General features: G+C 44.3%; 1 protein-coding gene and 1 long non-coding RNA gene across 17 annotated transcripts in view; one reads left to right on the top strand and one right to left on the bottom strand.

Annotated features, from left to right (window-relative positions):
- Positions 1-26435, bottom strand: part of LOC146398569 (uncharacterized) — a 121575-nt gene that overhangs the window by 16362 nt on the left and 78778 nt on the right. The window contains exons 1-6 of one of the 16 annotated variants that reach the window (XM_084981743.1): positions 22511-22936; positions 11812-11882; positions 10678-10823; positions 6708-6863; positions 4893-4982; positions 2930-2995 (exon numbers count right to left, since the gene is read on the bottom strand). In XM_084981743.1, coding sequence (XP_084837869.1) covers positions 2930-2995; positions 4893-4982; positions 6708-6812 — 261 coding nt within the window. In that variant the 5' untranslated portion in view covers positions 6813-6863; positions 10678-10823; positions 11812-11882; positions 22511-22936. Of the gene's footprint in view, positions 1-1708; positions 1789-2810; positions 2996-4892; positions 4983-6707; positions 6864-10677; positions 10824-11811; positions 11883-12373; positions 12475-22510; positions 22937-26435 lie in introns of those variants that run through there. The other 15 variants (XM_084981744.1, XM_084981739.1, XM_084981740.1 and 12 more) reach the window with 15 other exon arrangements.
- Positions 1746-10966, top strand: LOC106510651 (uncharacterized). The gene is made up of 2 exons (XR_001309366.3): positions 1746-1876; positions 7746-10966. It is a non-coding gene; the product is annotated as an uncharacterized LOC106510651 (long non-coding RNA).

Below are 26435 nucleotides of genomic sequence, written 5' to 3'. Positions count from 1 at the left end.
AAATGGAGAACAAATTGGTGGGTTCTAGGAGTTAAGAATGGGGAATGGGGAGTTCCCATCGTGATGCAGCAGAAACAAATCCAACTAGGAACCATGAAGTTGCGGGTTCAATCCCTGGCCTTGCTCAGTGGGTTGGGGATTCGGCATTGCCGTCAGCTGTGGTGTAGGCTGCAGACGTGGCTTGGATCTGGCATTGCTGTGGCTCTGGCATAGGCTGGCAGCTGTAGCTCTAATTCGACCCCTAGCCTGGGAACCTTCATATGCCACAGGTATGGCCCTAAAAAGGACAAAAAGACAAAAAGACAAAAAAAAAAAAAAAAAGAATGGGGGGATGGAAGAGGTGGATGTTACAAAAGATCCTTGTGGTGATGGAATGTTCTATGTGTTGACTGTAGTGACAGATACATGAATCTACATATGTGATAAAACTGCATAGAATGAAGTACACACAAAAGTGTACATGCTAATCTGGGGAAAATGAATAAGATCAGTGGACTGGTTGTGATACTTAACTAAACTTTTGCAGAAGTTCCCATCGTGGCTCAGTGGAAATCAATCTGACTAGCATCCATGAGGTTTCAGGTTTGATCCCTGGCCTCACTCAGTGGGTTAAGGATCCAGCATTGCCGAGAGCTGTGGTATAGGTCACAGATGTGGCTCAGATCTGGTGTTGCTGTGGCTGTGGTGTAGGCCAGCAGCTACAGCTCTGTTTCAACCCCTGGCCTGGGAACCTCCATGTGCCACGAGTGCGGCCATAAAAAGACAAAATAAATAAATAAATAACATAAACTTTTGCAAAGTGTGTCCATTGAGGGAAACTTGATAGAAGGTACTTTCTGTATTACTTGTTATAATGGCATGTGAATCTACAATTACTTTAATTATAAAGTCAATTAAACTAGATTACTAAATAATCTAAATTTCTTTAATTTTTCTACTAAAGTTTCTTCTTTCTTCTTCTTCTTCTTCTTTTTTTTTTTTTTTTTTTTTTATGGCCACATTTGCAGCATATGGAAGTTCCCAGGCTAGGGGTCAAATCAGAGCTACAGCTGCCTGCCTGCGCCAGAGCCACAGCCACAGCCACATCAGATCCGAGCTGCATCTGTGACCTATATCACAACTCATGGCAACACCGGATCCTCAACCCACTGAGCGAGGCCAAGGATCGAACCTGAAACTTCATGGTTACCAGGTGGATTCGTTTCTGCTGCGTCACGACTAGAACTCCTAAAGTTCCATTCTTTATCCTTTACCTGATTTTTTTTGCACCCAGTTACAAGATAAACAAATAATCACACACAATAAAGGATAAACTTATCTTGTGAATTACTTTTTTTTGCTTTTTAGGGCCTCACCTGTGGCATATGGGGGTTCCTAGGCTAGGGGTTGAATTGGAGCTGCAGCTGCTGGCCTACATCACAGCCACAGCAATGCAGGATCCGAGCCTCGTCTGTGATCTACACCACAGCTCATGGCAATGCCAGATCCTTAACCCACTGAGCGAGGCCAAGGATCGAACCCACATCCTCATGGATACTAGTCAGTTTCATTTCCACTGAGCCACAACAGGAAGACAGATACACATGCTCCCTCCCAACTAACAAACAATAAACAGGACCTTCTTGGTTTTAGGGTTTTTTCAACTGAGTCATTTATATTAAGAATCATCTTCTTTAATTAAAGGAGTAGAGTTGCAAAGAAGACACACCTACATGGATGTGGTCAGGCAGCACTTTGATGATGAAGCAGTTTAGAACTTCTGTTCTTGGAATTCGTATTACGCACAGCCTTGTGGAAATGAAGAGATAGAGCTCTTAAGTCTATCTGTTCCATCTGCCTACCACGCAGACCCGCACTCTCCACTGCCCAAGGAATGGTGAGTACTGTGGTCAATACTAACAGCCCCAACCACATTCTACAGCGTAATAGCTCCTGTGATTATACTGAGAAGTTTGATAGGAATTATTTTCCTGACCTCATCCCCAAATTTCTTCTTGCTCAATATTATCTTGTTATTTCTATTTATTTCTCCCCTAAAATGCCCTCCCCATTACTTCCCCTGTAATTATCAGCTCACTGAAGTAGGCCCTTTCATTTTGGTTTCCTCTTCACTGCCTGGAGCGTTGTGGGCACTCAGCATATGCTGTTTCACTTTTGATGTCAGCATCTTCAAATGGAGACAGGTGGCTTCACAAGCGAGGACAATCTTTGCATCAACCAGGATTAATCTAATAATTTGCTTCAAGCACATTATAATTTTGTCTCTCCTCCAAGTACCTTGATTTTTTAAAAGGTTAGTGCAGATAATCCAGGCTTATTCATTCCTCTCAAATTTCAACAATCTGACCCAGAGTACTTGGGATTTTTTTTTTAGGGTTCCACTGTTTACAGAGATATTTAATTTACAAAATAAATAAGGTCATAATAATGTTTAGTCAACATTATTAATCATTATCAGTTATAGTGATAATATTAATATTACTATTTTCAGGTTTATTTTAATTAAATAATGCAGATCCATAACAAATTAGCATGTGAACTGGTGAATTTACAAACTCTCACGCAGATTAGGGTGAATAAAAAAATTAACTAAGCAGCCACTGCACCACTTACTGCTCTGTTTTCAGAGATAGAGAAACACAAAGTAAACTGAGAAAACTACAGGTAATATATCTAAATTATAACAACATGACAGGCTTAAATAAACTAGATTCTATTGCCTGAAGAGACTGTATTTTCTGCAGTGCCTGTCAGAACAGTGAGCTCAGTGAAGGTGCTCAGTGGGTGTTCACCGAAATGGATTTACGTACCCACTGGATATCACGCAAATCTGCTGTTGAAAGCAAATCCATGATGATGCTGGTAATTCAGCAACCAAATCTAATGCAAGTAGAGTTTATGTTGAACAGTGGTTCATGTTTGCTGTTACCTGAAAGAAGTGATGTACTCGGACCTGAGACATTTTAATGCCTTCTCTGCAGGAAGCGCCACTGACCTGGAAGTAAGAGAAAGAGAAAACATAGATGAGATTCACTACGAGGCAGTGAGAACTGAGTCTGAGCCACACACGCAATTATTCACAAGGAGCATGGCTTCACATTTAGCCAACATGGGAGATTCCAGGTGCAGGTTTCTATTCTGCCACGGTGTCATTTTCACGGTTCCGAATTGCAAACCCAAACTTGGTACAGTTTCTCCAGATCAACTAAATTGATGCTGGAAAGATGGTACAGGAATCTGGGTTCTTGTTCACGGCGGTCGAAGAATGAACTCCGCGAACACACAGGCAGCATGCAAGCAAAGTTTTTATTAAAGGAAAGCAGATGGCTCCCAGGGTTGCTGGGAGCGGGGAGAAGAGCCCCCTTTCTCTATTGTCCTATAGGGGTTTTTTATCCCTTAAAGAGGGACCAACGTGGGGTCCAGAGAGATGTGCTCTTCTCCCATTGGCCTTGCTTAGTTACCTATGTCAGTCCTTGTCCAATAGAGTCTTAAGGGTGGAAATGTCCCGTAAGTCTCGTAGTTTCTTTGTCCTTTTCATCCCTCAAACTGAGTCGCAGGGGATTAGGGATTAATATCCATCTGGGCGTAGGTACACTCCCTATAGTAAACAAGGCCTGTGGGGATGTTAGTCCCTGGAGCCCTTAAGCCACAAATGTTGATCGATGGCCATACCAAAGAGTACATCAAAGCCCATGCTCCTGCACTGACTACCTGAGTTAATATTCTGCCTCAAAATAATTGATACCGAATTTAAAACCATGATACACAAATTAATGGCTTTCTATATGCCCAAACTTGGGCAAAGTATGGAGAAAATCAAAATGATTTCAAATGGTTCTTTACCTGAAATAAGAGGAAGAGTCTGACGGTAGCAGAATAATGTGGGAGAAAATGGGTAAGATTAATATAACACAATGGGTGTAGGTTGAAACTAGGAAACAGAGGATGCAAAGCAAGGGCTCTCGACCACTATTCTGCCCTCTCTAGTAACTTAGGTATTAGGCGATGCCATTTCCCATCTCTATCCAGAATGACGGGTCTCTTAACTGCAGTGGTCTCTTGGCCTTGAATCCTTTCTGTAGCTCTCCCTCTCCTTTTCAGCAGTATCTCGAGATAGCTGACACCAAGAGCAATGGGCAGAAAACATGTTTGTTCCTGGCAATACCTGACTGCCTTCTCTGTTGGCCCAAATGGTTTCCAGTGTAATCTATTCTGCATTGAAGTCAGAAAATGTTGAACTTGGGTTTCTTCTGAATCCCTCATTGAACTTAAATGTGCCTAAATGCTCCCAGAAATCAGTGCTTAAGGCCTACAGCTGTGTGCCCTTTGCCCCGCTCTTTCTAGGAGTTGTGTATGCCAGCACTATGTATTTAATAAGGATGCAATTTAATTAACAAAGGTATTTCTTTTTCGTCTAAATGTCCAAAGGTAATATAAATCAATGATTTAATGGAAAAACACTAGGCCAAAATTTGTTTTCCCAGCAGCTAATAGCTGGGCTTACATGAGTTGCCAGACCTCTCTGGCCCCCAGCTTCCTCCTCTATAAGGTAAAAGGATTCTGCTAGATAATCCCCAAAAGTCTCTCCTTGCTCTAACACTCCCCAGTTTCACAGAGTACCGAGAGTCATCTTTTCCCTAAGTATTTGTTAAGGTTTCCAATGATCAGTTCCATTCCTCTAGTTGCTCTGTATCCTAACCCAAATCGTTTGCATTATTTAAGGGTATTAATGTAAGCGTTTGAACTGTAAGGGAAGGTGGCTAAAGGAATGTGAACATAAGGCCATATGAGCCTTCACTTAATTTTAAAAAACTTCCATCTGTTTCATCAACTATCAAGTCACCCAAGCTTGCCCTGGCACTGAGATGCTTTTAATAAGTTATGTGACTCACCAGGAAGACGAAAGCAATAGATTCTGTTTGTGTTTTAGACTCTGCCGGTAAAAGGTCCAAGAGACATGATCCACAGGTGCCAACCAGCATCTTGGAAAGAGATTGCAAACGAGTTTGTGGCAAGAGAGGCAGAACAACACTTTAAGATCCTCCAGTTTTTAATTTAGAAATTTAGAAATTATTTAGAAATAAAGAGTGATAAATAAATACTATTCTTCCTCCGGGGTAATACCTGGTAACAACTCATGAAAAACAAAAACATTCATGCTATTCCAGCAAAGAAAAGTGGTGATAATAAGAAGCCACAAGAAATAAAGAAGGATGTTTGCACCGGTTTAAGATCATCTTTCTTTGTCTGTTTTACTTCCTTTTTGGGCTGCTGACTTGTCTATTTTGATAGCGATAAGAGGCACTTTGAGAGGTTCTTACAAATACTGACTCTGCAGAAGTCTGCAGTTATCTGTAAGCTTGGCCCCAGGCCCCTTATTTAGGCAAATGACAATGGAAATAAATTGTGCAATGCAGAGTTTGCCTTGGAATGGAGTATTCGGGAAGGAAAGGGAGAGATGTATGTGAGTGTGAGTGGTGAGCGTGAGTGTGAGTATATGAGTGTGTGTGCATGGCCCCCAGTGAGCACACTGGTGAGGAAGCGTAAGATTTAGCCCAGGGACAGTATGAAGCATCAGACTTGGATTTCTGTGGACCTTAGGTGATATCTCACCTCTTTACATTTTGTAGGCATTCTCACAACAGGCAACATGAAGGAAGGGCTCTTGAGATTTGATGGGGTTTTGTCACATTGAATCAAAATGTCCTCCTTCTCAGAAGCCCTATAAGTGGGTTCTAGATTTCAGATTAAGTCCTAGCAGAGCGTTAGCCTCATCAATGCTTTTCTGGCCTCTTGTGCCCCAGGGTCTTTGACACCTAACAAGGTGTCATGACACCTAACCCTTAGGTGTTACGACATAACCCGTATGTGTTATTAGATTTTAAGTCTTTTGCAGCAGTGGGGTAGGACTTGAAGGAGATGGAAATTTTATGTATTTGATTCACATAAACTTACTAAATTTAATTCAGTGTATTTACAATGCAGTATAAAATCTAACGTGAGGTCTGAATCAAATAGTCTATTAAACAACTTGTAGTATGTATTGGTGATTACCCACATAAACTCCACATATCTACACATGCAGTTTTTGGTTCTTCCTATATATTCCATAACTCATACATATGTATGAGTTCTTTCCTTTTATAAAATCCCATACAATAAAGCATGAAGTTAGAAAACCGTGATTTTTTTTTTTTTTTTGTATTATCACAGCATTCTCTTTTTTTTGTCTTTTCTAGGGCCACACCCTCAGCATATGAAGTTTCCTAGGATAGGGGTGTAATTGAAGCTGTAGCCACTGGCCTACTCCAGAGCCACAGAAATGCCAGATGGGAGCCTACAGACACCACAGCTCACGGCAACGCCAGATCCTTAAGCCACTGAGCAAGGCCATGGATCGAACCTGCAACCTCATGGTTCCTAGTTGGCTTCGTTAACCACTGAGCCACGAGGGAAACTATCACAGCAGTCTTTACTTACCAGACTGGTTTCCCTGTTAAACCTATTCCATCTCCCTCCCACTCCAAGTTGTTCTGTTCAGCATCTCTATAGTTTTGCCTTTTCCAGAATGTCATAAAAATGGAATTATACAGTATATAACCTTTTCAGACCAACTTTTTCCACTTGGCAACATGCATTTAAGACTCATTCATGTCTTTGCACTATCTTATTTACATACGCCTGTCAGTCTTTAAGTGTTTCTTCACCTTCTGGTATAGCACAGGTTCATCTTGTATTCCCTCTTCCAGCGCAGCCATGAAACTGTTCATTTTCCCAAGGAACGCGTGGGAATGGCATTCAGAAACCAACATCTGGGGTCAAGGTGTGTTTACTGCTACTGAGGTATCATTGTTTCTAGGGCCCTTTAGTAGAGAGAGTTAGAATATATTAATATATATTAATATATTAAATATATTAATATATATTAAATATATTAATATTTAAGTTATGGCTGAATCACATAAATTCTCTGTTCCTGATCCCAAACCACAGGGTTCTTCCTTTAACGGAAAGAGATTCTACGTTCTTTAACTTAAATCAGGGTCCCCCGACTCAGGAGTGTTTCTTGGTTTGTATTCAAGTTTGGAACCATTTATTTCTTATGCTGCTGCTGGCCTGACACTCTGAGGGGAAAGGTGATCTGAAAGCTGATCAGGTTTTAGGGTGACCACTTTCCTTCCACAAGCAGAATACAATAGTTTCCATTCCTTTGGCCTGGCCCTGAAGGTGCAGTCTGTTATTTCTATTGGTACCAATATTAACAGTTACCATGTCTTTAAGGTTCTGAGGGCAACCCAAAATTACAGCTTTCACTAAGGAGAGCAGAGCAGAGAGAAAAGAAAGGACAGAGGCTGGAGTTCCCGTTGTGGCTCAGCAGAAATGAATCTGAGTAATATCCATGAGGATGCAGGTTTGATCCCTGGCCTCACTCAGTGGGTTAACGATCTGGCGTTGCTGTGAGCTGTGGTGTGGGTCGCAGACGCGGCTTGGAGGATCTGGCGTTGCTGTGGCTCTGGTGCAGGCCGGCAGCTACAGCTCTGATTCCACCCCTAGCCTGGGAACCTCCATATGCTTTGGGTGCAGCCATAAAAAGAGAGAAGAAAAAAAAAAGGACAGAGGCTGACTGTCTCATGACCGCTTACACTACAACTCTATTTCCTAATATTTGGTATCCTTGAGAAGTTTATTTCGGTTACCAGAGAATTAAGATACAATATCTTAACTGTCCTTCTATTCTGCTGCAGGTCAAGGATGTGCTGTGGAGAAGGTTCCCGAACTTTGTATCTTCACTGGCTCCAAAAGGCTGCCCTATTTCATCAAAAGAAACTTGTTTTTCCTAACAAAGCTGGCTTAATTTTCTAGTGACATGGCACAGTTAAAGTACTGTAACAATGACAGAAGTGCACGTTTCCGCCTTCTTTCCTTTCTATGAAGTCAGAGGAAGAAACAATATAAAATGCAAACATGCAAACGGGAAGATTTCTTTGTCTTAAGCTAACGCCAGGAGGGCGCGGCAAGCTTTACAGCAGCTGCAACCGGGAGTAACTGTGCTGTCTTGTTCTTTTGCCAAATCCATTCCTGAAATAAAAATGAAAGAGGCCCTGAACCGTCTTAATCTTTGGACATGATGCTGAACACACGGTGCAGAGAGCGCTGTGCTTGGGAAAATCTCAACTTGTGGCCAGTTTTACCGTTTCAGGCAGCAGTGGCTTTGGGCAAAGTGCCAGTCTGCTCTGAGCCTCTTTCCTTTTCTGCAAAATGAGAATAAAAGTCACCGCCTTGCTTACCTCATAAGGGCGTCTGAGGCTCAAATTAAATGCGATAATGTCACAGAGCTTTGCGAACTCTAAAGAACTATAAATACATGGTATTATTAGAAGTGGCTGGAAGTAACTGATGAGATGGCTTAATTTTAGTCATTTCAAATGCCTCAGGGGTGAGCGGAGCTGTGCGAGGGGGTTAGGTTTTGTGGCAGCTCTGCGGCACGGGGCGAGCAGGGCTGGCCAGGGGGAGAAGCTACTCGCTCCTCTCTCCCAGGAAGGGGGCCGGACTTGAGCTGCTTTCTAAAGAAGGCAAGAAAAACAGGAGTTGAGAGACGGCAACTACAGTGAGGAAGCAGGATTTCGCTAACAGGAGAGAGAAAGACAGTGAGAAGGGCCAAAGGAGCGCCTGAAAAACCAGACGTGGTCAAAACCATGGGGCCTAGAAGCGGAAAGAAAATAGAGGAAGTCGAGACTGATAAGGATGGAGGAGGGACAGCTGCTCACAGCAGGCAAGTGGGCAAGATTCCAGGCTTAGGACAGAGCCCAGGGTGTCAGCAGCCCCAGGGACCCAACCTGGAGAATCAGCTGGAGGAGGGCTCGATATCCTAGACCAGGGGTGTGCAGACACACAGAGACTTACTTATTTACGAGGGTTGACTGTGTGCCAGGTACTGGAAAAGGGACCCTCTTTTCAAACAAAATCCTACACAGAAACCCACTAAATGAAACAGAAAAAAACTGAAGGTGCTTTGGAGAACCCAGAGTCTCCCAGCTTCCCTCTGAGCCCTTTGCAGCTCCCTGGGCACCTGTGCAGGGACACAGACTTCTAGAGAGATCGAGATAAGCTCACTTAGCCTTGTTGCATCTCTGGCCCCTAGCACATGAGAAGTACTTGATATTTCGTGGATGACTGAATGAATGTGATAGAGGGTAAGTGGTGTGCAGGAGAGAAGTCAGATAAATGGGTTCGGTGGGTTCTGAAACTACCTTGTGAGACTGATTTATCCATGCATGGTGTATACATGAAAGTGTCTCAAGCTTTAGTTGTGAAATGAGGCTGGCTAAGGGTGGGGGAACCCCTTAGTTGGGTTTGGAGGTGGGGGGTTATCCAGCCACAGGAGCCTAAATTGTAGTGGGTAGGATAAGCCAAAACCAGAGGACACTTCTATGGAAATGTCTTGGTCATTTCATCATGAAAACATAACCAGTTCACTGCTCTGCTCCTTTACTAGTGGGGCAGAAACACAGATAAAAATAGCTAATATTTATTGGGTGTTGACTACTTGCCAGGCACAGTAATAACCCCTTAATGCTGTGTAGTGGGCAGAATAATGGCCCACAAAGACGCTTATGTCCCAGTCTGTAAAGGCTGTGACTAAGTTATGTTAGATAGCAATGGAGGAATTATGCGGTAGATGGAGTTAAGGTTACTAATCAGCTGACTGTGAGATGGTTTGATTATCCTGGATTATCTGCTGGGTCAGGGTGCAAGAGGCAGGAGTCAGTGTCAGAGAAGGAGATGCAATGGCAGGAGCAGAGGCTGGAACGATGTGATGTGAGAGCTCACCTAGCCATTACTGATTTTGAAGATGCATGGGGCCACGGTCCAAGGAACATGGGTAGCCTCTAGAAGCAGCTAACACATAGAAAAACACATTCTCCTCTAGGTCTTCCTGGCCCTTCTGACACCTTGATTTCAGCCCAGTGAAACCCATTTCAGACTTCTGACCTCCAGAACCATAAGATAAAAACTTTTTTTTTTTTTTTTTTAAGCCACTAACCTAGGGGTAAACAGCAATAGAAAACAAATACAGATTTTCTCACTCCCTCTTTACAACAGCCTCATCCGATGGGTACTTAATATAGCTGTTTTGCAAATGAATAGGCTAAGGCTTGGAGGGCTTGACTCATTTGACCCAGAGGTGAGTGGATGGCCTGATTTTGGAGCCACTTGGAGATGGTTTTGCTTCTTCCTTTCACAAATGAGAAGACTAGGCACGGAAATGTGTCCAAGTCACATGTGAGTTGGTGACAAAGCTCACTGTACCCCCATAAAAATGGGGGTAGACCAGCCTTTCACAAATACACATGTGCCCAGAAAGTCACTGGGAGTCCCATTAGGATGCAGGCTCCAACCAGCAGGTCTGGGCTGGGAGCCAGGTTGCTACATTTCCCAGCAGCCCCTGGGGGAGGCTGATGCTATTGGCCAGGGACTAGCAGAGCGGTCACTGCCCTTGTGCCTTGCGCTGGGGGTTCTGAGCAACCCAGAGCCATCAGAGAGCTTTGGGCATCGAGTGGAATGAGGGGGCACTAGGGAGGGAGACACAGGAGCAGACGCCCCACAGTTCTGTGGTGAATGAGGTTTAGGGTCTCGGAGGAAAAAGTCGGGGTTAAAGACAAGGATCTCACTCACAGGGCTCCTCTTGAGAATGACATCACCCACATGCGAAGATTATCGTTGTCATTTGAAAAGTCATTCGAAATGTGCTGGCCTGGCTCTGGCATCACGATGGCCTTTACTCTTTTATGGGACAACACCCACAGGTCAAGAACATCTTCCTACCGCAGAGAGAAAATAGCTCCATGTGACTGTGTGGGGAAAAGCAACATCCTCCATTCCCTGACATACATTTCATGTAAAGAAAAAAACCCCCTTTTTTTTTGGAGAAAAAGAGAATAAACTGCTTATGCTTTGAGAAACATGTCTGAAGCTTGATGGGATCAAAAAGCTCAAGGTCCTGCCCTTTCCTCTCCTCAGCCCCAGCACTGCTCCCCCGGTGGACTGCACCCTCAGGACAGAAGGGTGCTTCAGTCTGTAACCGCAGACGTGGTTCTTTGGGTCTTTGTGTTTCATTTTAAAAGAAATACACGCACCCCCATATGTGTGGGACATGCTGGGAGGGTCCCTGACCTTTTCCACTGTGACTGCAGAATTTCCATCTGTCTGTGGCTAGGGGAGCTGCCTGCAGGCTGGGAATGTTCTCTTTTCATTTTGAAACAACAGCCAGGCACGCGAGCAAGAAATAGCAGCTATCGTTTCAGACACAAGAACTCAGAGAGGAAGCAAATGTTTGGCTGACTGTTTCCCGGGGGTAGAGAGTAAAAAAATATTCCTCTGCATATTTACAGCGGCTCCAAAATGACAGGAATTTTTTTTTTTTCATTTACTCATTCAACTCAGCACTGTTGACCTCCAAAGCTACCTCACCTACAGGTTGAAAATGGAACTTTAAAGTGTTTCTAAATTAAGTTTTCTACAAACGTTCTTAGCTTTAGGGTTTGCTTCTGAAGGTGGAAAAAAATATGTTGGTTAGTTGTTCGGATCACCCCCCAAGCACTGCTCAGCCCTGTAAGTGCAGGGAGGTAGGGTGCTAGGATCTTTGCCTTCGTCAGGGTCCGGATGTTCAGAGCGTGGCCGGTCTGGACACCGAGCCCTTTAGCGGGGAGGACTCTGGCCACCCTGGGAACTTGACATTTTGGTGGTTTTCGCTTATCAGCATGGGAGAAGACGGGTGGTAAGAACACACCGCTTGGCAGTCAGACAAACCTTGCTAGTGTGTTATCTTGTCCAGGCCCCTAACATTCTTGGGTGACTTCACTATGGGCTTGTGTCCTTATCTGCAAAATACAAAAAATATACAAAAAAATAACACCTCCTCTTGAGATTATTGGGAAGATTAAAGGAGATAATATGAGTGGCACAAAGTAAGACCCTAAAAATGTTTGCTCCTCCAAGGGCCAGAAATACAGACTTTCAGGAATAATGTCTGTTTGGCTGTAGAAATGTATTATGTTACATTAATCTTCCTCATGATATGTTCCTTGGCCTACCAATAATATCATTTTTTTTTTTTTCTTTTCAGGGCTGCACTTGCGGCATATGGAGGAAGTTCCCAAGCTAGGGGTCTAATCAGAGCTACAGTTGCCCGCCACAGCATCCGATCCATGTCTGCGACCTACACCACAGCTCATGGCAATGCTAGATCCTTAACCCACAGAGCGAGGCCAGGGAGTGAACCCGCAATCTCATGGTTACTGGTCAGATTCATTTCCACTGCACCACAATGGGAACTCCGGGTAATATCAATTTTTATTTCTTTTGCACCTACAATTGATGGTGGGAGAGACGGATCCAAAGTTCGATTTGTGGCAATCCGTTGTGGTTACGATTACAGAATGCATGAATTCAGGCAAGATAAAGGAGGGATGGCTGTTTTTAGAAAAAAAAAAACCAATTAATTGATTACCCTGGTGATGTGGAACTAAGAGTCAACACCAGAAGGGACCTTCTTTGGTGCCTACTAGTAATTTTGGGGGACCAGGAGAGTTGGACTGGTTTTCCTTTCTTTCTTGCCTTCCATCAACACCCACCTCCCTACCTCCTCCCTTGCCTGCTGACAGAGAAAGGGCTTCCAGGGCAATACTCGTGGGATTGATCTTTCTTTGCCCTCTGTTCTCATCCCTTAAGCCACGTAGCCAAGGTCAGCTCAGGTGAGTCAGGCGCCAGCCCTCCCCCACCCCTCTCCTCTGCGCAAAGGTGATAACGTTTCCATCAAGGCAGAAGGACTGGAGCACTGGACAGTTTCCAGTTTAATCACCAATGAGAGGGAATGAAGATTAAACTGCAGGGCACCCTTTTGCACTGGCCCTTCTGAGATCCTAGATATAGCTTCTCAGGGTTGTAAGGTTTATTTATTTATTTATTTATTTTGCATTTTAGGGCTGAACCCTCAGCATGTGGAGGTTTCCAGGCTAGGGATCCAATCAGAGCTGCAGCTGCCGGCCTGCACCACGGCTGCAGCAACATGGGATCCGAGCTGCGTCTTCGACCTACACCACAGCTCACGGCAACGTCGGATCCTTACCCCACTGAGCGAGGCCAGGAATGGAACCCGCAACCTCGTGGATTCTAGTGGGGCTTGTTAACCGCTGAGCCATGAAGGGAATTCCTCATATGGTTTTTTAAATAAAATTTGCAAGAGATATTTTAACCACCGTCAGGGAAGACTTGCTTATTCCACTCTGATGTCCTTTCCACAGCCTTCCTATCTGGCTGTGGCATTGTGGGTTCCCACGGGCATTATATCTGGTTTGGGTTTCATGGGAGATTTTTGCTGGCGAGCTCTTCTGAGGACTACTCCTATCGCTCCATCTCGGGGAATAGTGACAGGAAGCTGCAGGGGGCAGAGGCCACTTCATGACATGAACGACTCCTGGGGCATCTGGCACTGGAAGGACAAGGGAAGTGGAGGAGAAGCAGGATTTGAAATGTTTGGAGCTAAAAAACATCCTCCATGTGGAACGGTCTTCCGATCATCAGTAACACAAGATTCAGTTCTTGAAGAAGTTTAGTCAAAATGCAAGTTCTTTCCCAAATACACTTGAAAAATGCAGCACAATTATGATGCACGGTGTGTATGGGTATACATCTAGATTTTTTTCTTTCCTGCCTTAATAGGAATCTTATATAACAGTTACCAGAATTTCTGAGTTTGCAGGCAGCAAGTTAAAGCAATAACGCAAAAGCAAGGTGTCCGCAGTAGCTTATACATGAAAAGAACAAAAATAGTGCAGATTCAAAATTTAGGACAATGATCTTAAAAAATATACTTGGCTTTACCAAATAATAATTTAGAAACCACAGAAAAAGTTTTTTAAGTAGCCAATTGTAAAAAAGATAGATTTCAATCAAATTTGCTAGAGAAAGATTGAATTATCTTTCTATTCTCTGTATGGAAAATATGACAAAATTTTGTCACATGGAGTAAAGATTATGCATCCAAAACAATATAGAAAAAATGATTTTAGAAGTGTGTCAGGTAGTTAATTAGTAAAATGCCATGTCCCTTTTCTGGATTTTTAGGTTCTGGGTATTTAACAGCTTTAAAAATTTTGTAAGATATTGTGTTATATTTTCTCATTCTAAATAATAATGATAAATAGATATTCTTTTGTATTATTTTTCTTAGAGAGGATTCCACAAGCCATATATGTTTTAAGTCCAGAAAAACCTGGATCTAGTTTTTTTTAGGTCCAAAAAAACCTGGTGCTCATGTATGACAAAGTATTTTCAAACATGCAAAGGATTCAGAAATGCAGAGAGCACAGAACTGAAGACCAAAAATGATGCTGCTGATGCACTGAACTGACCCTGCTATGCCACCCCTTCCAATCCTGGGCTCTGAATCTCTCTAGGAAAGAGGAGGACTTTGGGATGGGTTCCTGCACACTTCCTGTGCATCCTTTACAGGACCAGCAGGCAACCAGAAGGACCCTGCTTGAATCCTTTTGGAGCTGCCATTACAACATCTCTTCTTCTTCTTTTTTGTGAAATTGAAATTGCATTTTTACAATATGATACATGTCATTAAAGACAAATAACACTATAAAGTTCATTTATAATGAGAGAGCCAGCTTTCTGCTCCCCATCCCCATCCTAAAGCCTCCTCTCTACAGGAAACTGATGAATTTTTTTTCAAAGTATTTATCACCATACTTTAACCAAAAATGCTATACTGCAGTGTACTAATTTTTCAATCATAAGGATTATTGCCTTTTTTGGGGGGGGGCCATGCCTGTGGCATATGAAAGTTCCCAGGCTAGGGGTTGAATAGAATCTTCAGCTGCCGGCCTACACCACAGCCACAGCAACCTGGGATCTGAACCGAATCTTCGACCTACACCAAGCTCACAGCAACACTGGATCCTTAACCCACTGAGTGAGGCCAGGGATGGAACCCACATCCTCATGGATTCTAAGTCAGGTTCCTTAACCACTGAGCCACAAAGGAAACTCCCTTGCTGACGTTTTACTGCAGAGTGAGAGACTTTAGTTCATTTTCTACCTTTCCACATCCACTCTCCACCTCCCAGTGTGGACATTTCTCAAATTGGTATCTATATGATTATGCATGTGTACATATATTCACTTTAAAAAAATAGCTTTTTCTCTCCTCCTGCTCCAGTTGGGACTGGTGGCTCAGTGGGTCTGCTGCCCAGCTGTGATTCCGACTTCCCTTCACCAGCATCCTGGGAATTCCTTTTGCCCACACTCTGAGTTGGAATTCCTGTTTAGAATCTTTGTCTTCCTCTGTCATGGTTTAATTCTTTACTTTGTGGTGCACATCTTTCTGGAACTTTCTGAGAAGGAGTTGATGGCAGGAAATTTTAAAGCCTTTGCTGGCCTGAAAAATACTTTATTTTACCTTCATATTTATTTATTTATTTTATTTTTTTTTTGTCTTTTTGTCTTTTGTTGTTGTTGTTGTTGTTGCTATTTCTTGGGCCGCTCCCGCGGCATATGGAGGTTCCCAGGCTAGGGGTTGAATCGGAGCTGTAGCCACCGGCCTACGCCAGAGCCACAGCAATGCGGGATCTGAGCCGCGTCTGCAACCTACACCACAGCTCACGGCAACGCCGGATCGTGAACCCACTGAGCAAGGGCAGGGACCGAACCCGCAACCTCATGGTTCCCAGTCGGATTCGTTAACCACTGCGCCACGACGGGAACTCCTTACCTTCATATTTAAGTGATAGTTTAGCAAAGCATAGAATTCTAGGTTGGAAAAAATTTCACCCCAAACTTTGACGACCTTTCTCCATTCCTTTCCAGATTTTGGTGTTGTGGAAAAATCCAATGCCATTTTTTTCTTAGTCCTTTCTTCTTCTTTTTTTTTTTTTTGGTACATTTTTAGGACCACACTTGTGGCATATGGAGGTTCCCAGGCTAGGGGTCTAATTGGAGCTGTAGCTGCCGGCCTATGCCAGAGCCACAGCAACGCCAGATCTGAGCCGTGTCTGCAACCTACACCACAGCTCACGGCAATGCCAGATCCTTAACCCACTGAGCGAGGGCAGGGATCAAACCCGCAACCACATGGTTCCCAGTCAGATTTGTTTCCTCTGCACCACGACGGGAACTCCTCTTAGTCCTTTCTTAAACTGAAGTACCTTTTCCCTATTGCAGGTGTTATGAAGTCGCACACTGATGTGCCTTGTTGGGCTTTTTGTCTCATTTGTCTTATATCTGAGGATATTTCATTTCCAGGAAATGTATTATTTCCTTGATAAACTTATCCTTTCCATTATCTCTGCTTTTTCTCCCTGAAATACCTAGATTTTTTAAAAATAAAGGATAGTTGATTTACATTGTCGTGCCAATATCTAGCCTTGTTTTATATTTGACAGAGTTCTGCTTTATGCCAAGAACAATTCTAGGCTCTTGGGACATAAGAGCAAACTAAAGAGAAAACTCCCTGCCGTGGTGGGACTTGTATCTTCACAATGATGGATCAGGTGTTGACTTTTCTAAATTAATCTTCTTTCTTGTCTTTCATATTTCCCCTCTTGATCTTTTTTCCCCAATTATGACTTGACTTTTAAAAGGAATTTTACCTATAGAAAAATTGAGCAGATTGTATAAAGGGTTCCCATATGCCCTCTTTCCTGTCCATTCCCTGCCTCAGTTTCTCTCATAATAGTAGTTCTCAGAAGTGCGATAGATTTGCTATAATTGACGAACCGATATTGACACATTATTGTTAACTGGAGTTCACAGTTTTCATTAGAGTTCTCTGGGGTCGTACAGGTGTATGAGTTTTGACAGACACATGTCACGTAGCCACCATCACAGTGTCCCAGAGAATGGTTTCTCTGTCCTAAAATCACCTCTGCTCCTCTTATATCCCTCTCTCCCTCCAACAAGCCCTTGGCAATCACTGATTTTTGTTCATTATCTCTATAGTTTTGCCCTTTTCCAAATGTCAAATGGTTGGAATCATACAGTATATAGCCATTTTAGATTGGCTTCTTTCACTTAGCAGCGTGCATTTAAGATTCTGCCTTATATAACTATTTATGGCTTAATGGCTCATTTCTTTTTAACACTGAATGATATTCCATTATCTGGCTATACCACAGTTTATTCACCTATCCTTTTTTTTTGGCTTTTCTAGGGCCGCTCCTGCAGCATATGGAGGTTCCCAGGCTAGGGGTCTAATCGGAGCTGTTAGCCGCTGGCCTACGCCAGAACCACAGCAACACTGGATCCGAGCCGCGTCTGCAACCTACACCACAGCTCACAGCAACGCCAGATTCTTAACCCACTGAGCAAGGCCTCATGGTTCCTAGTCAGATTCGTTAACCACTGCGCCACGATGGGAACTCCCATCTATCCATCTATTGAAGGACAGACATCTTGGTTGTTTCAAGGTTTTGGCAATTATAAATATAGCTGCTATAAATATTTGTTACAGGTTTTTGTGTAGACACAAGTTTCCGACACATTTGGGTAAATACCTGGTAGCATGATGGATGAATCTTATGGCAAGGCTATGTTTTGTTTTTGTGTGGTTTTTCCCAGCTTTACTGAGATATAGTTGACACATGATTGTGTTTATCTTTTCAAGAAACTGCCAAATTGTCTTCCAAAACGGCTGTACTATTTTGCATTCACATTTAGGTCTATGACACATTTTGAATTAATTTATGTAAAAAGTGTAAAATCTGTGCCTAATTTTTTTTTTAACCTGAGGATATCCGTTATTTCAGCACCATTTGTGAAAAAGACCTCTTTGCTGATTTGTTTTACTTTCTGAGAGATTTTCTCAACAGCCACAGAAATCTCCCATCTTGGCTTAGAGTAGTTAAAACAAACAAACAAACAAACAAAAAACCCAACCCAGTCTTGGCCATGGAAGCAGTGGACCCATGCACTCAGCTCCCACCTTTAACCCTCAGCATCAGCATGTGTTTCTACCTGCCCCTCATGGTCACTAGGTGGCATCCATCCTATTGCCTTCCACCCTAATTCCTGCTTTGTGATTGATCATATTTGCAGGTTTTCTCCAGGTATGAACATTCCAACTTGGGGAGAAAATCGATGATTTCAATTCAGTCTAGGAATAGGGATAGACTTCCTAACACAGAGAAATGCTACACCACACAGAAAAGGGCACTCATAGAGTCATGGCAGTTGAATGGTTCTAAGTATTGACAATTTGGGTTCAAATTCTCTCTGCCTTTGTCTGGCCATGAAAGCTTCGATTTAAACCCTTCCTGCCTCAGTTTCATCATCTCTAAAGTAGGGATAATAATAGAAGTTGCTTCCTAGGATCATTTGTAGATTAAATGACTTATTTCATCCAAAGGGAATAAAACAACGCCTGGACACAGGAAGAGGTGTAAATGTATTTTCTATTATCATTACTGGCTGACTAAGCCTGTGAGTCACCAAGAACTCATAATCAAAATTTCAATCCTCTTGTGCAACCTGTCATTGCTCACTTGGAGACAAGACACGTTGGGCCTGGAATCACAGGGATGGCTGAGTCATTCCAGCTCTTCCAATCCTGACCATCATTCACATTTCAATGCTAATTTAGAAAGTATAAAGAAGTACCTGCATCAATGTTAAGGGGAAAGGATTACATTGCTTTAGCAAATAATAGCTTCCCCAAGGTCTCAAGGCTGCAGTTAACCTAGTCCCAGGAACAAGGACTAGTAAGGTTACCATTGGATTGTACCAATTTGGTACTGGATCAGGAACACTAAATCTGTATGCCAGAGAAACCTTAGGTTCTTCTCTGATAATCTGACTCTATTTGTTTGGCTCTGCTCTGATCACTTCACAGTCCACTTTACCTCTGGTCCTAGCTCCACTTTCAAAAGCAGGATGTTATCCAAAGCCCTGAGAATTCTCCAGGTAGATTCCAGTTTTCACATCAGAATTTGAACTTTTACTAAGTCCAAAGACTGATAAGCTCCCAAGGAAGTGAGGTCCAGGGTACTTAGTTCAGGGGAAATAATACTCCTTCTTATAATGACATCAAGTAAATGGAAAAGATCGATTTATACAGTGAGATGTCATGAAAGAAAAAAGTGAAATGGTTTTTGAAGAGTACTGAGATATTTTTTAAAAGTTCGTCTAAATGTTCCCCCTCCCCTCTGCTTCTGAAATATCTCTTACATCTGGATGGAAGGTATGGTTGAAATGCTTAGCTTCCATTGCCAGGAGAAAGTCACCGTCAAGTTCTGGTGCATGAAACACGGGTCTCTAAGAAATTAAGAGTTATTTCTAACTCTCACTTTCTCAGTCCTTGAGAGCAAAGTTACAAAGAAGGGAAGAGTGGGTTAGTTCTTTTAAAAAGCATAGATGAGAAGGTTGAAAAGGTTAGAGAGGTCATGTCTCTTGGAAACTTTGTGTGGGAATTCCATCACTTTATCTTCAGGACACAAGGTAATGACGGTGATGATGATAATGGAAACGGTGATGATGCACTAAGCACACAAAAAAGCCTTTCATCTGTAGACAAAAAGTGCAACACAACCACTAATTAATTCTGAAGGCAAGGTCAGCAAACATCATTATCTCCAATTTACAGGCAGGAGGGAATTAAACCCTTTACCCAAGGGCAGAAATGAAGAGTCCTTGTCTCCTTACTTTCCACTGGCTACTCTAAAGGTTGCAATGGAAGAGCTTCTTTTTATTCCACAGACAGAGCTACCTTGCTGCATCTGACCCTTCCCTTTTTAGAGTTTGATGAAGGCAGGAAAGAGAACTGGTACAATGATGTCTCTACGACAGAATGATTTGGAGGGCTGCTATAACTCTACCCAGCCTTGGAAGCACAAGTGTGGAAGGTGCACATGAAACACTATAAGCAACTCAAAGGCAAGAACAATGTAACTCACACTTTTGTGCCACCTGCAATGTCCAGCATAGGGTCCACCCATACACCTTCACAATTGTGGTTATTTCTTGTTTGATAGTCCTGTTCTTTGGCAAGGAGAAAACACATTTCCTTTTTATCTAAAGTCTACAGAGTTAGTTGGGGTTTACTGTTCCAAGAAGGAATTCAGGGAGTGTGGCAGAGAAAGTATGGCTGACCACCAAGGATTCATGTTCCTTGCCCTAGAGAGTTGTTTTGGTAAAGAGGTGGCCCAAATGGGAACAATATTTCCCAGAAGCTTTGCACCTAGGTGACTGGTTCTGGCCAGTGGAATGTGAGTGGAAATGGTGTGTGTCATTTCCAGGTTGAAGGAGTCAGTTATCTGATATGCTTCCTATCTTTCTATGTGTCTATCATAGATACTCTAGGGCTATGAGTTGAAAATGGCGGAGCTGATGGACTTGGGTTTCACATGGAGAGGAACTGCCAAGTAACAGTTGCTCTAGACTTAAGGCAAGTGAGAGGTCAACCCTCTAACTGTATTGAGATATTGGAGTCTATTTTATTTATTTATTTTGTCTTTTTGCCATTTCTTGGGCCGCTCCCGAGGCATATGGAGGTTCCCAGCTAGGGGTCGAATAGGAACTGTAGCCGCCGGCCTACTCCAGAGCCACAGCAATGCCAGATCCGAGCTGCATCTGCAACCTACACCACAGCTCACAGCAACACCGGATCCTTAACCCACTGAGCAAGGCCAGAGATTGAACCCTCAACCTCATGATTCCTAGTCGGATTCGTTAACCACTGAGCCACAACGGGAACTCCCATTGGGGTCATTTTTGACTGCAGTAGGCCTACTCTGACTAATATAGGTAACCTTTAGGATACATCCAATGTGATTAAAAAAAACAACAACAACAACAAAAAAACCACTTAGAGGTGAAGCAATTAGGGCAAAAGGAAACCAAAGGTAGGAAAATAAGATAAACCCAAGTGCAAAGTACGTACAGAAAATGCATGCTCTGCGGTACTGCACAAGTTGTCAGAAGAGGGCAACATATTTGGCTCTGAGTTTCTCAGCATCCAAAGAAAAGGGGGAAATTTCATGAGTTACAAGATTCATAACGCCTGGAAGAGAAATCATGCTAACACTCAGGAGAAACATACCTTTTTCTGAGACATTTCTCCTAATAAACCTGAAAAAAGGGATCAGTGCTGTCAGCTGGATTGAGTCACATCCGCAGCACCAGGACAGTGGCTAGCATAGAAATGTTCACATAAATTTCCTTGATGCAAAAAAGTGGCAGTATATGAAAAGCTAGTTCAGAACTAGCTTGGCACTTTTAGGAGAGGCTAAGAAAATACAGTGCACAAAGGCAGCTTTCTGATGGTCTGGCTTAATCTAACGTCCCAAGATCTCAGTGAGCTGGCTTCCTGGATTTAGCACGGGCTCCAGTGGTATCACTAAAGGATCAAAACCATCTGCATCTAGACAAGCCAACCACAGCATCCTGCAAGAAAACAGCCTGACCCACCGCCTGGATGATCTTGTCCTTTGATCAGATGTGCCAGAAGGCAGCCCAACACCTGACTTTGCTGACCATAAAGTAAGGAAGTTCCCCTCCCAGTCGCCTGCTTGTTTGAGTGGATGGCCCCGGTGGGGATGTTCATTCAATTTCCACATCTCAAGGGTGGTGATGGGAAGGAAATCAAGGCTGTGCCTACTGAGGTCACCCCTGATTTCCTAAGGTCTGTTTCATTGTTTGCTCCTTCAGGGTAATTCTCCTGTTCTTTTAACTTGGAATGGTTGCTGTGCTTCCTCATTTTGCTTATATTTTTCTTACTCTGTGAGTTTGGGGAAAACAATTATCTACTGTAGTCTTAGAGGGCTGTTTATATGTGGGAGGGTCCCTGGGTAGCTGGTGAGGGCTTACTATTTTCTTGGAGTGAAGACTGCTTTTGGTTTGGATACTTGCTCTCTCTTTCCTCAGTGTCTGCAGGCCATTATCCCCTTGATAGGGGGTGTGCAGGTGTAGAGCTTTTGAGTGTTTTTAGGGAGGTGGAGGCAATGGGCAGCACCTGTAGGTGCTCCCTGGTTGCCAGACCTTTGGCAGTGGTGAGGACCCATCAGGAGATGGGTGGCTGGAGAGCGGTGTGGACAGTGCCCACAGTAGGGCAACAGTGGCCATGTGCCTTCCCAGGGAGTGAGGGCAGGGGGTTCCACGGCTGCTCTCGGTGGTAATCCCGAAGGTGACTGGGGCTGCAGGTGGTGCCTATTCACAGGAACCTTAGCGGTGGCAGGCCTTGCCCACCCTGGGAGTCCGAGATGACCATGGCAGTTTGGTCCAGCCGCTGTATCCCAAGCAGGAGGCATCCTCACCACCTGGAGCCCGCGCAGGCGCAGAAAAAGAAATCGCTCTGGCCGTCCTGCCCCTCCTCCTCTCGCCCTCCCTGCAGAGCTGCTCCCACGAGCCCAGGCCTTCTCCCCCCGCTGCCCCCTCAGTTGCGGCGCACACCTCCCCAGCCCCCGCAGGCTGTCTCCACCCAGCCAACCCTAGTCCTTTCCCCAAAACTCACCTCCGAAGCCCTGTCTCAGCGCCCAGGTCCCATCCGCGAGCCCCGGGCGGTGGTGCCTCGGGCGGTGGTACCGATGGTCTGAGCCGCTCTCTCTGCTTTGCTCTCCTCAGCCCCGCTGCTGCGCTTTTCTCCGAGGCTTTGGGGCTCCCCCTCCTTCCTGGGTGATCCCCCCTCAGTTAGGCGGCCTCCCAGGGGGCGGATTCCTGCCCTTTTACAGCTCCCTGCCAGGAGTGCTGGTCCCGACCTGACCCCCTTTTTCCCCTTTCTCTCTCTCTCTCACCTTTTTTGGAGGCCTGAGGTCTTCTGTTAGGGTCCAATAGACCTTCTGTGCCAACCGTTCTGCATGGAGGTGTTTTTTTAAAATGTGTTTGTGGGAGAGGATGAGCTCCGCGTCATATGCCTCTGCCATCTTGATCCCGCCTCTGTGCCTTTTTTTTTTTTTTTCCTGTCTTTTTAGGGCCACGCTTGAGGCACTTGGAGCTTCCCAGACTAGGTGTCCAATCAGCTGTAGCTGCCGGCCTACAACTCAGCAATGCGGGATCCGAGCCGTCTGCGACCTACAGCTCATGGCAACGCGGGATCCTTAACCCACTGAGCAAGGCCAGGGATCCAGTCTTCAACCTCGTGGTTTGTCGTCGGATTCGTTAACCACTGACCCACGCCGGGAACTCCGGAACTCTGTTTTTTAACCTCTGCTTATCTAAAGTGTAAATCTTCATTCGTTTTCACTTTTATTTTTGGCTGCACCTATGGCATAAATAGGTGGTCTAATGAATTCAATCATTTGATTTTTGTTAATTTGTGTAAGAAAGATCCTTTCCTATCCTCTTCTGGAAATATTTTAAGACGTGCATTAATTTGTCTAAATATGATAATAATTAAATTGGATTTATTTTAAGAACTTGGGTGAATTTCAGACTCCCTTTGAGACTGTAAGGGAAACCATGAATATCTGAGGGGAAGGGGAAGTAAAAATCAAAACACGAAGCTAAAGCTCTGTGTCTGGTCATCTCTTTGATACTTGTATTCTTCCCGCCCCCACTTTTGGCTGCCCTGAGGCATGTGGAGTTCACGGGCCAGGGATCAGATCCAAGCCACAGTCATGTTCTAAGCTGCAGCTGCAGCAGCACTGCATCCCTACCCACTGTGCTGGGCTGGGGATTCGAACCTGTGACCCAATGCTCCCAAAACGCTACTGATCCCACTGTACCACAGTGGGAACTCTGATATTGTATTCTTTTTTCCTTTTTTGGTCTTTAGGTCTGAACCTGCAGCACATGGAGTTTCCCAGGCTAGGGGTCCAATCAGAGCTGTAGCTGCCGGCCTACATCACAGCCACAGCAACACGGGATCCAAACTGTGTCTGTGACCTACATGCCAGCTCACAGCAATGCCGGATCCTTAACCCACTGAGCAAGGCCAGGGATTGAACCTCTGTCCTCATGGATGCTAGTCAGATTCATTTCCACTGAGCCACGAGAGGAATGCCCCAATGTGGTATTCTTTAGAACTCTTTCTGAGACATACAATTCCTCTGGGGAAGGGGTGTATGGGGCTGACATTTTTTTCCTTTTCAGCTAGTTTGTCACAAGCTTCAAAACCATTATCATCCCAAGGGTCACCAAGCCTCCTGAGATCTGAGTCACCAAGGAAGTGCCTGGAGGATGGGCTCCTGGACTCCTGGGCAAGTGGGGAGCATGTGTTATCCTGGGCAGAGCCTGGCCCAGCTGCTCCTGAGGCTTAGGATATAGGTTTTAATCTCGAAAGTTCCCTCCTGAGAGCCTTAGATGCTGTCACTCTGGCAGCTCTGGGGCTGATCCTCTGGAACACACATTGGGGGTGAAGAGAGGCAAGTAAGAATCCTGTGGACCGTGGATGATAGTGTCTTCTGCTCCCTCCTTCCTCTCACCCTCTTGACTTGGAGAACCCCCTCGCAACAGCTCCATGTGAAGGTGGGCTAGGGCTGAGTTTTCCAGCTAACAGTAAACTGGAGGGAGCTTTCCAATAACTTTTCAGCTCACCGGTTTCTTGGTCACTTTCTTCAGTACCAGGATGACAGCATTGTTAGACAGCACCTGTGTGTAATAAACACTGCCTTTCTTTTCCTTGGGTCTTAGTCTGTTCTGGCTGCTGTAACAAAAATACCCAGACTGCATGGCTTACACAACAGAATTGTGTTTTTCACAGCTCTGAAAGCTGGGACGTTCAAGACCAAAGTACCGGTAAATTCAGTGTCTGGCGAGGGCTTGCTTCCTGGTTCATAGACGGTTGTCGTCTTGCTGTGTCCTCACGTGGTAGGAGGGGTGAGGAAGCTCTCTGGGGTCTCTTTCACAAGGGCACTAAGCTCGTTCAGGAAGACTCTCCTCTCATGACCATGCAAGAAAAACACCATCTCCCAAAAGCCCCACTTCTTAAATCCATCACAATGAAGGTTAGAATTTCAACAGAGGAATGTTTGGAGGACATAAATATTCAGCCCATTGCATTTGGTGTTATCATCTGGAAATAGGAAGCCAGTGGTTTAGTCTGGAATAAGCCAGTGCCTGAGTAAGTCAGCTTACCAGTGGGTCAGGCTCATAACCAGCCTACATGAAATGAAGAAGTAGGGCACAGCCAAGGCCATGATATCCCGCAGGGTGGACACTTGTCTCTATTAACCATAGACTGAGTATGTCTGTATTAATTTGGCCAACTGCCCAGCCCTTGCCATTCACGTCTCAGTCTGATTTCCCTTTATGGAAGGACCCACGCTAGTGTGTAATACACATGGTAAACTCAGCGAGAGCTGCAGGCTGTTTTGTATGCTCAGGCAGATGTCACATGAACATGGGCATTTAATCAGTAACTCTGCCTTTGGTGGGGGGTGATGACAGATTCTTTCCTGGCAGGATATACAGTTCCTGATAGAGTAAGCCTTCTATTTTTTCAGTTAATTGTGTGTTTAAATATATTTATATCTAACATTCTATACATAGCACACACCCATATATATATACACAGACAGACAGACACAGGCATACATGTAAGTACTTTGAGATGCTCCCAATTTTAGAAGACACAAGAGGGCTGGTAGTAGAAAGCAATCTTGTGGTTTTTATTGTTGTAGATGATATTGTAACTTTCAGTCCCTTGAACATAGCAGGTCCCTTGACACTGACATTCTGTTTGGGCCGAGCCCAGGTGCAGGCAAAGTGGGCAGAAGGGCTGAGTGGCACCTGTGGTGCTCCTTTCACACCTGCCCAGCTGTCTCAGCCACAGACCCCACCCTCTGGAAAAGCCACTTCCCACCCCTGTCCCTAATGCTGGAATTCCTTCTACCAGGAGCAAACCGTTCTATTTCAGTTCCAATTAAACAAGTATTCAAAGGCCCTAGTGGAGACAACCAACACAAGTTCAAACTTGCCTGAAGGCAGTTTTTATATCCAAAAACAAAAGTGTAGCCACTTACTGGGGATGGGAGGGGGGCATCACAGGGAGAGCACACATTGTTTGAAACAGGAATTGGGATTTTCAAAGTCAAAAACCATTAGTTCATGCTTTTTCTTTTAACCTCATCTTCCTTCTCTGACGCAACTCTGAAAAAGCGTTCAGTGCCTGACACAGCCAGGGTCAATGGGAGCTGTGCATTATTTTCCTACATATTTCACCTGTGCTTTAAGTGTAACCATTTATTCAAGACCAGCCAATAATTAACTGGCTATAAGGAAATCACATGATTTTCTTAGTGAAATGGCATCAGAAAATAATTTCCTGGAATCACTGACAACTGTAAACAGCTATAGCCACGTTCAGGCCATTGCGTGTCAGCCAGTGCCAAGGTCCTTTTTAATTACAGACGGTGCCTGCCCTTTCTGGGCACTGCTAGCTCAAGCCATCTGAGTGAGGTGGGCTTTTAGGGACATGGGTGAGCCTTGCCTGGGAGTCT

The sequence above is a fragment of the Sus scrofa genome, chromosome 11 (genome assembly GCF_054392235.1).
Source record: "Sus scrofa isolate SSC_HxYL_T2T_F1_AM1 chromosome 11, Sscrofa_HxYL_maternal_Yorkshire_Landrace_v2.0, whole genome shotgun sequence".
NCBI lineage: Eukaryota > Metazoa > Chordata > Mammalia > Artiodactyla > Suidae > Sus > Sus scrofa.
The sequence above is the reverse complement of the archived record's forward strand: the minus strand, read 5'-3'. Positions and strand labels throughout refer to the sequence as shown.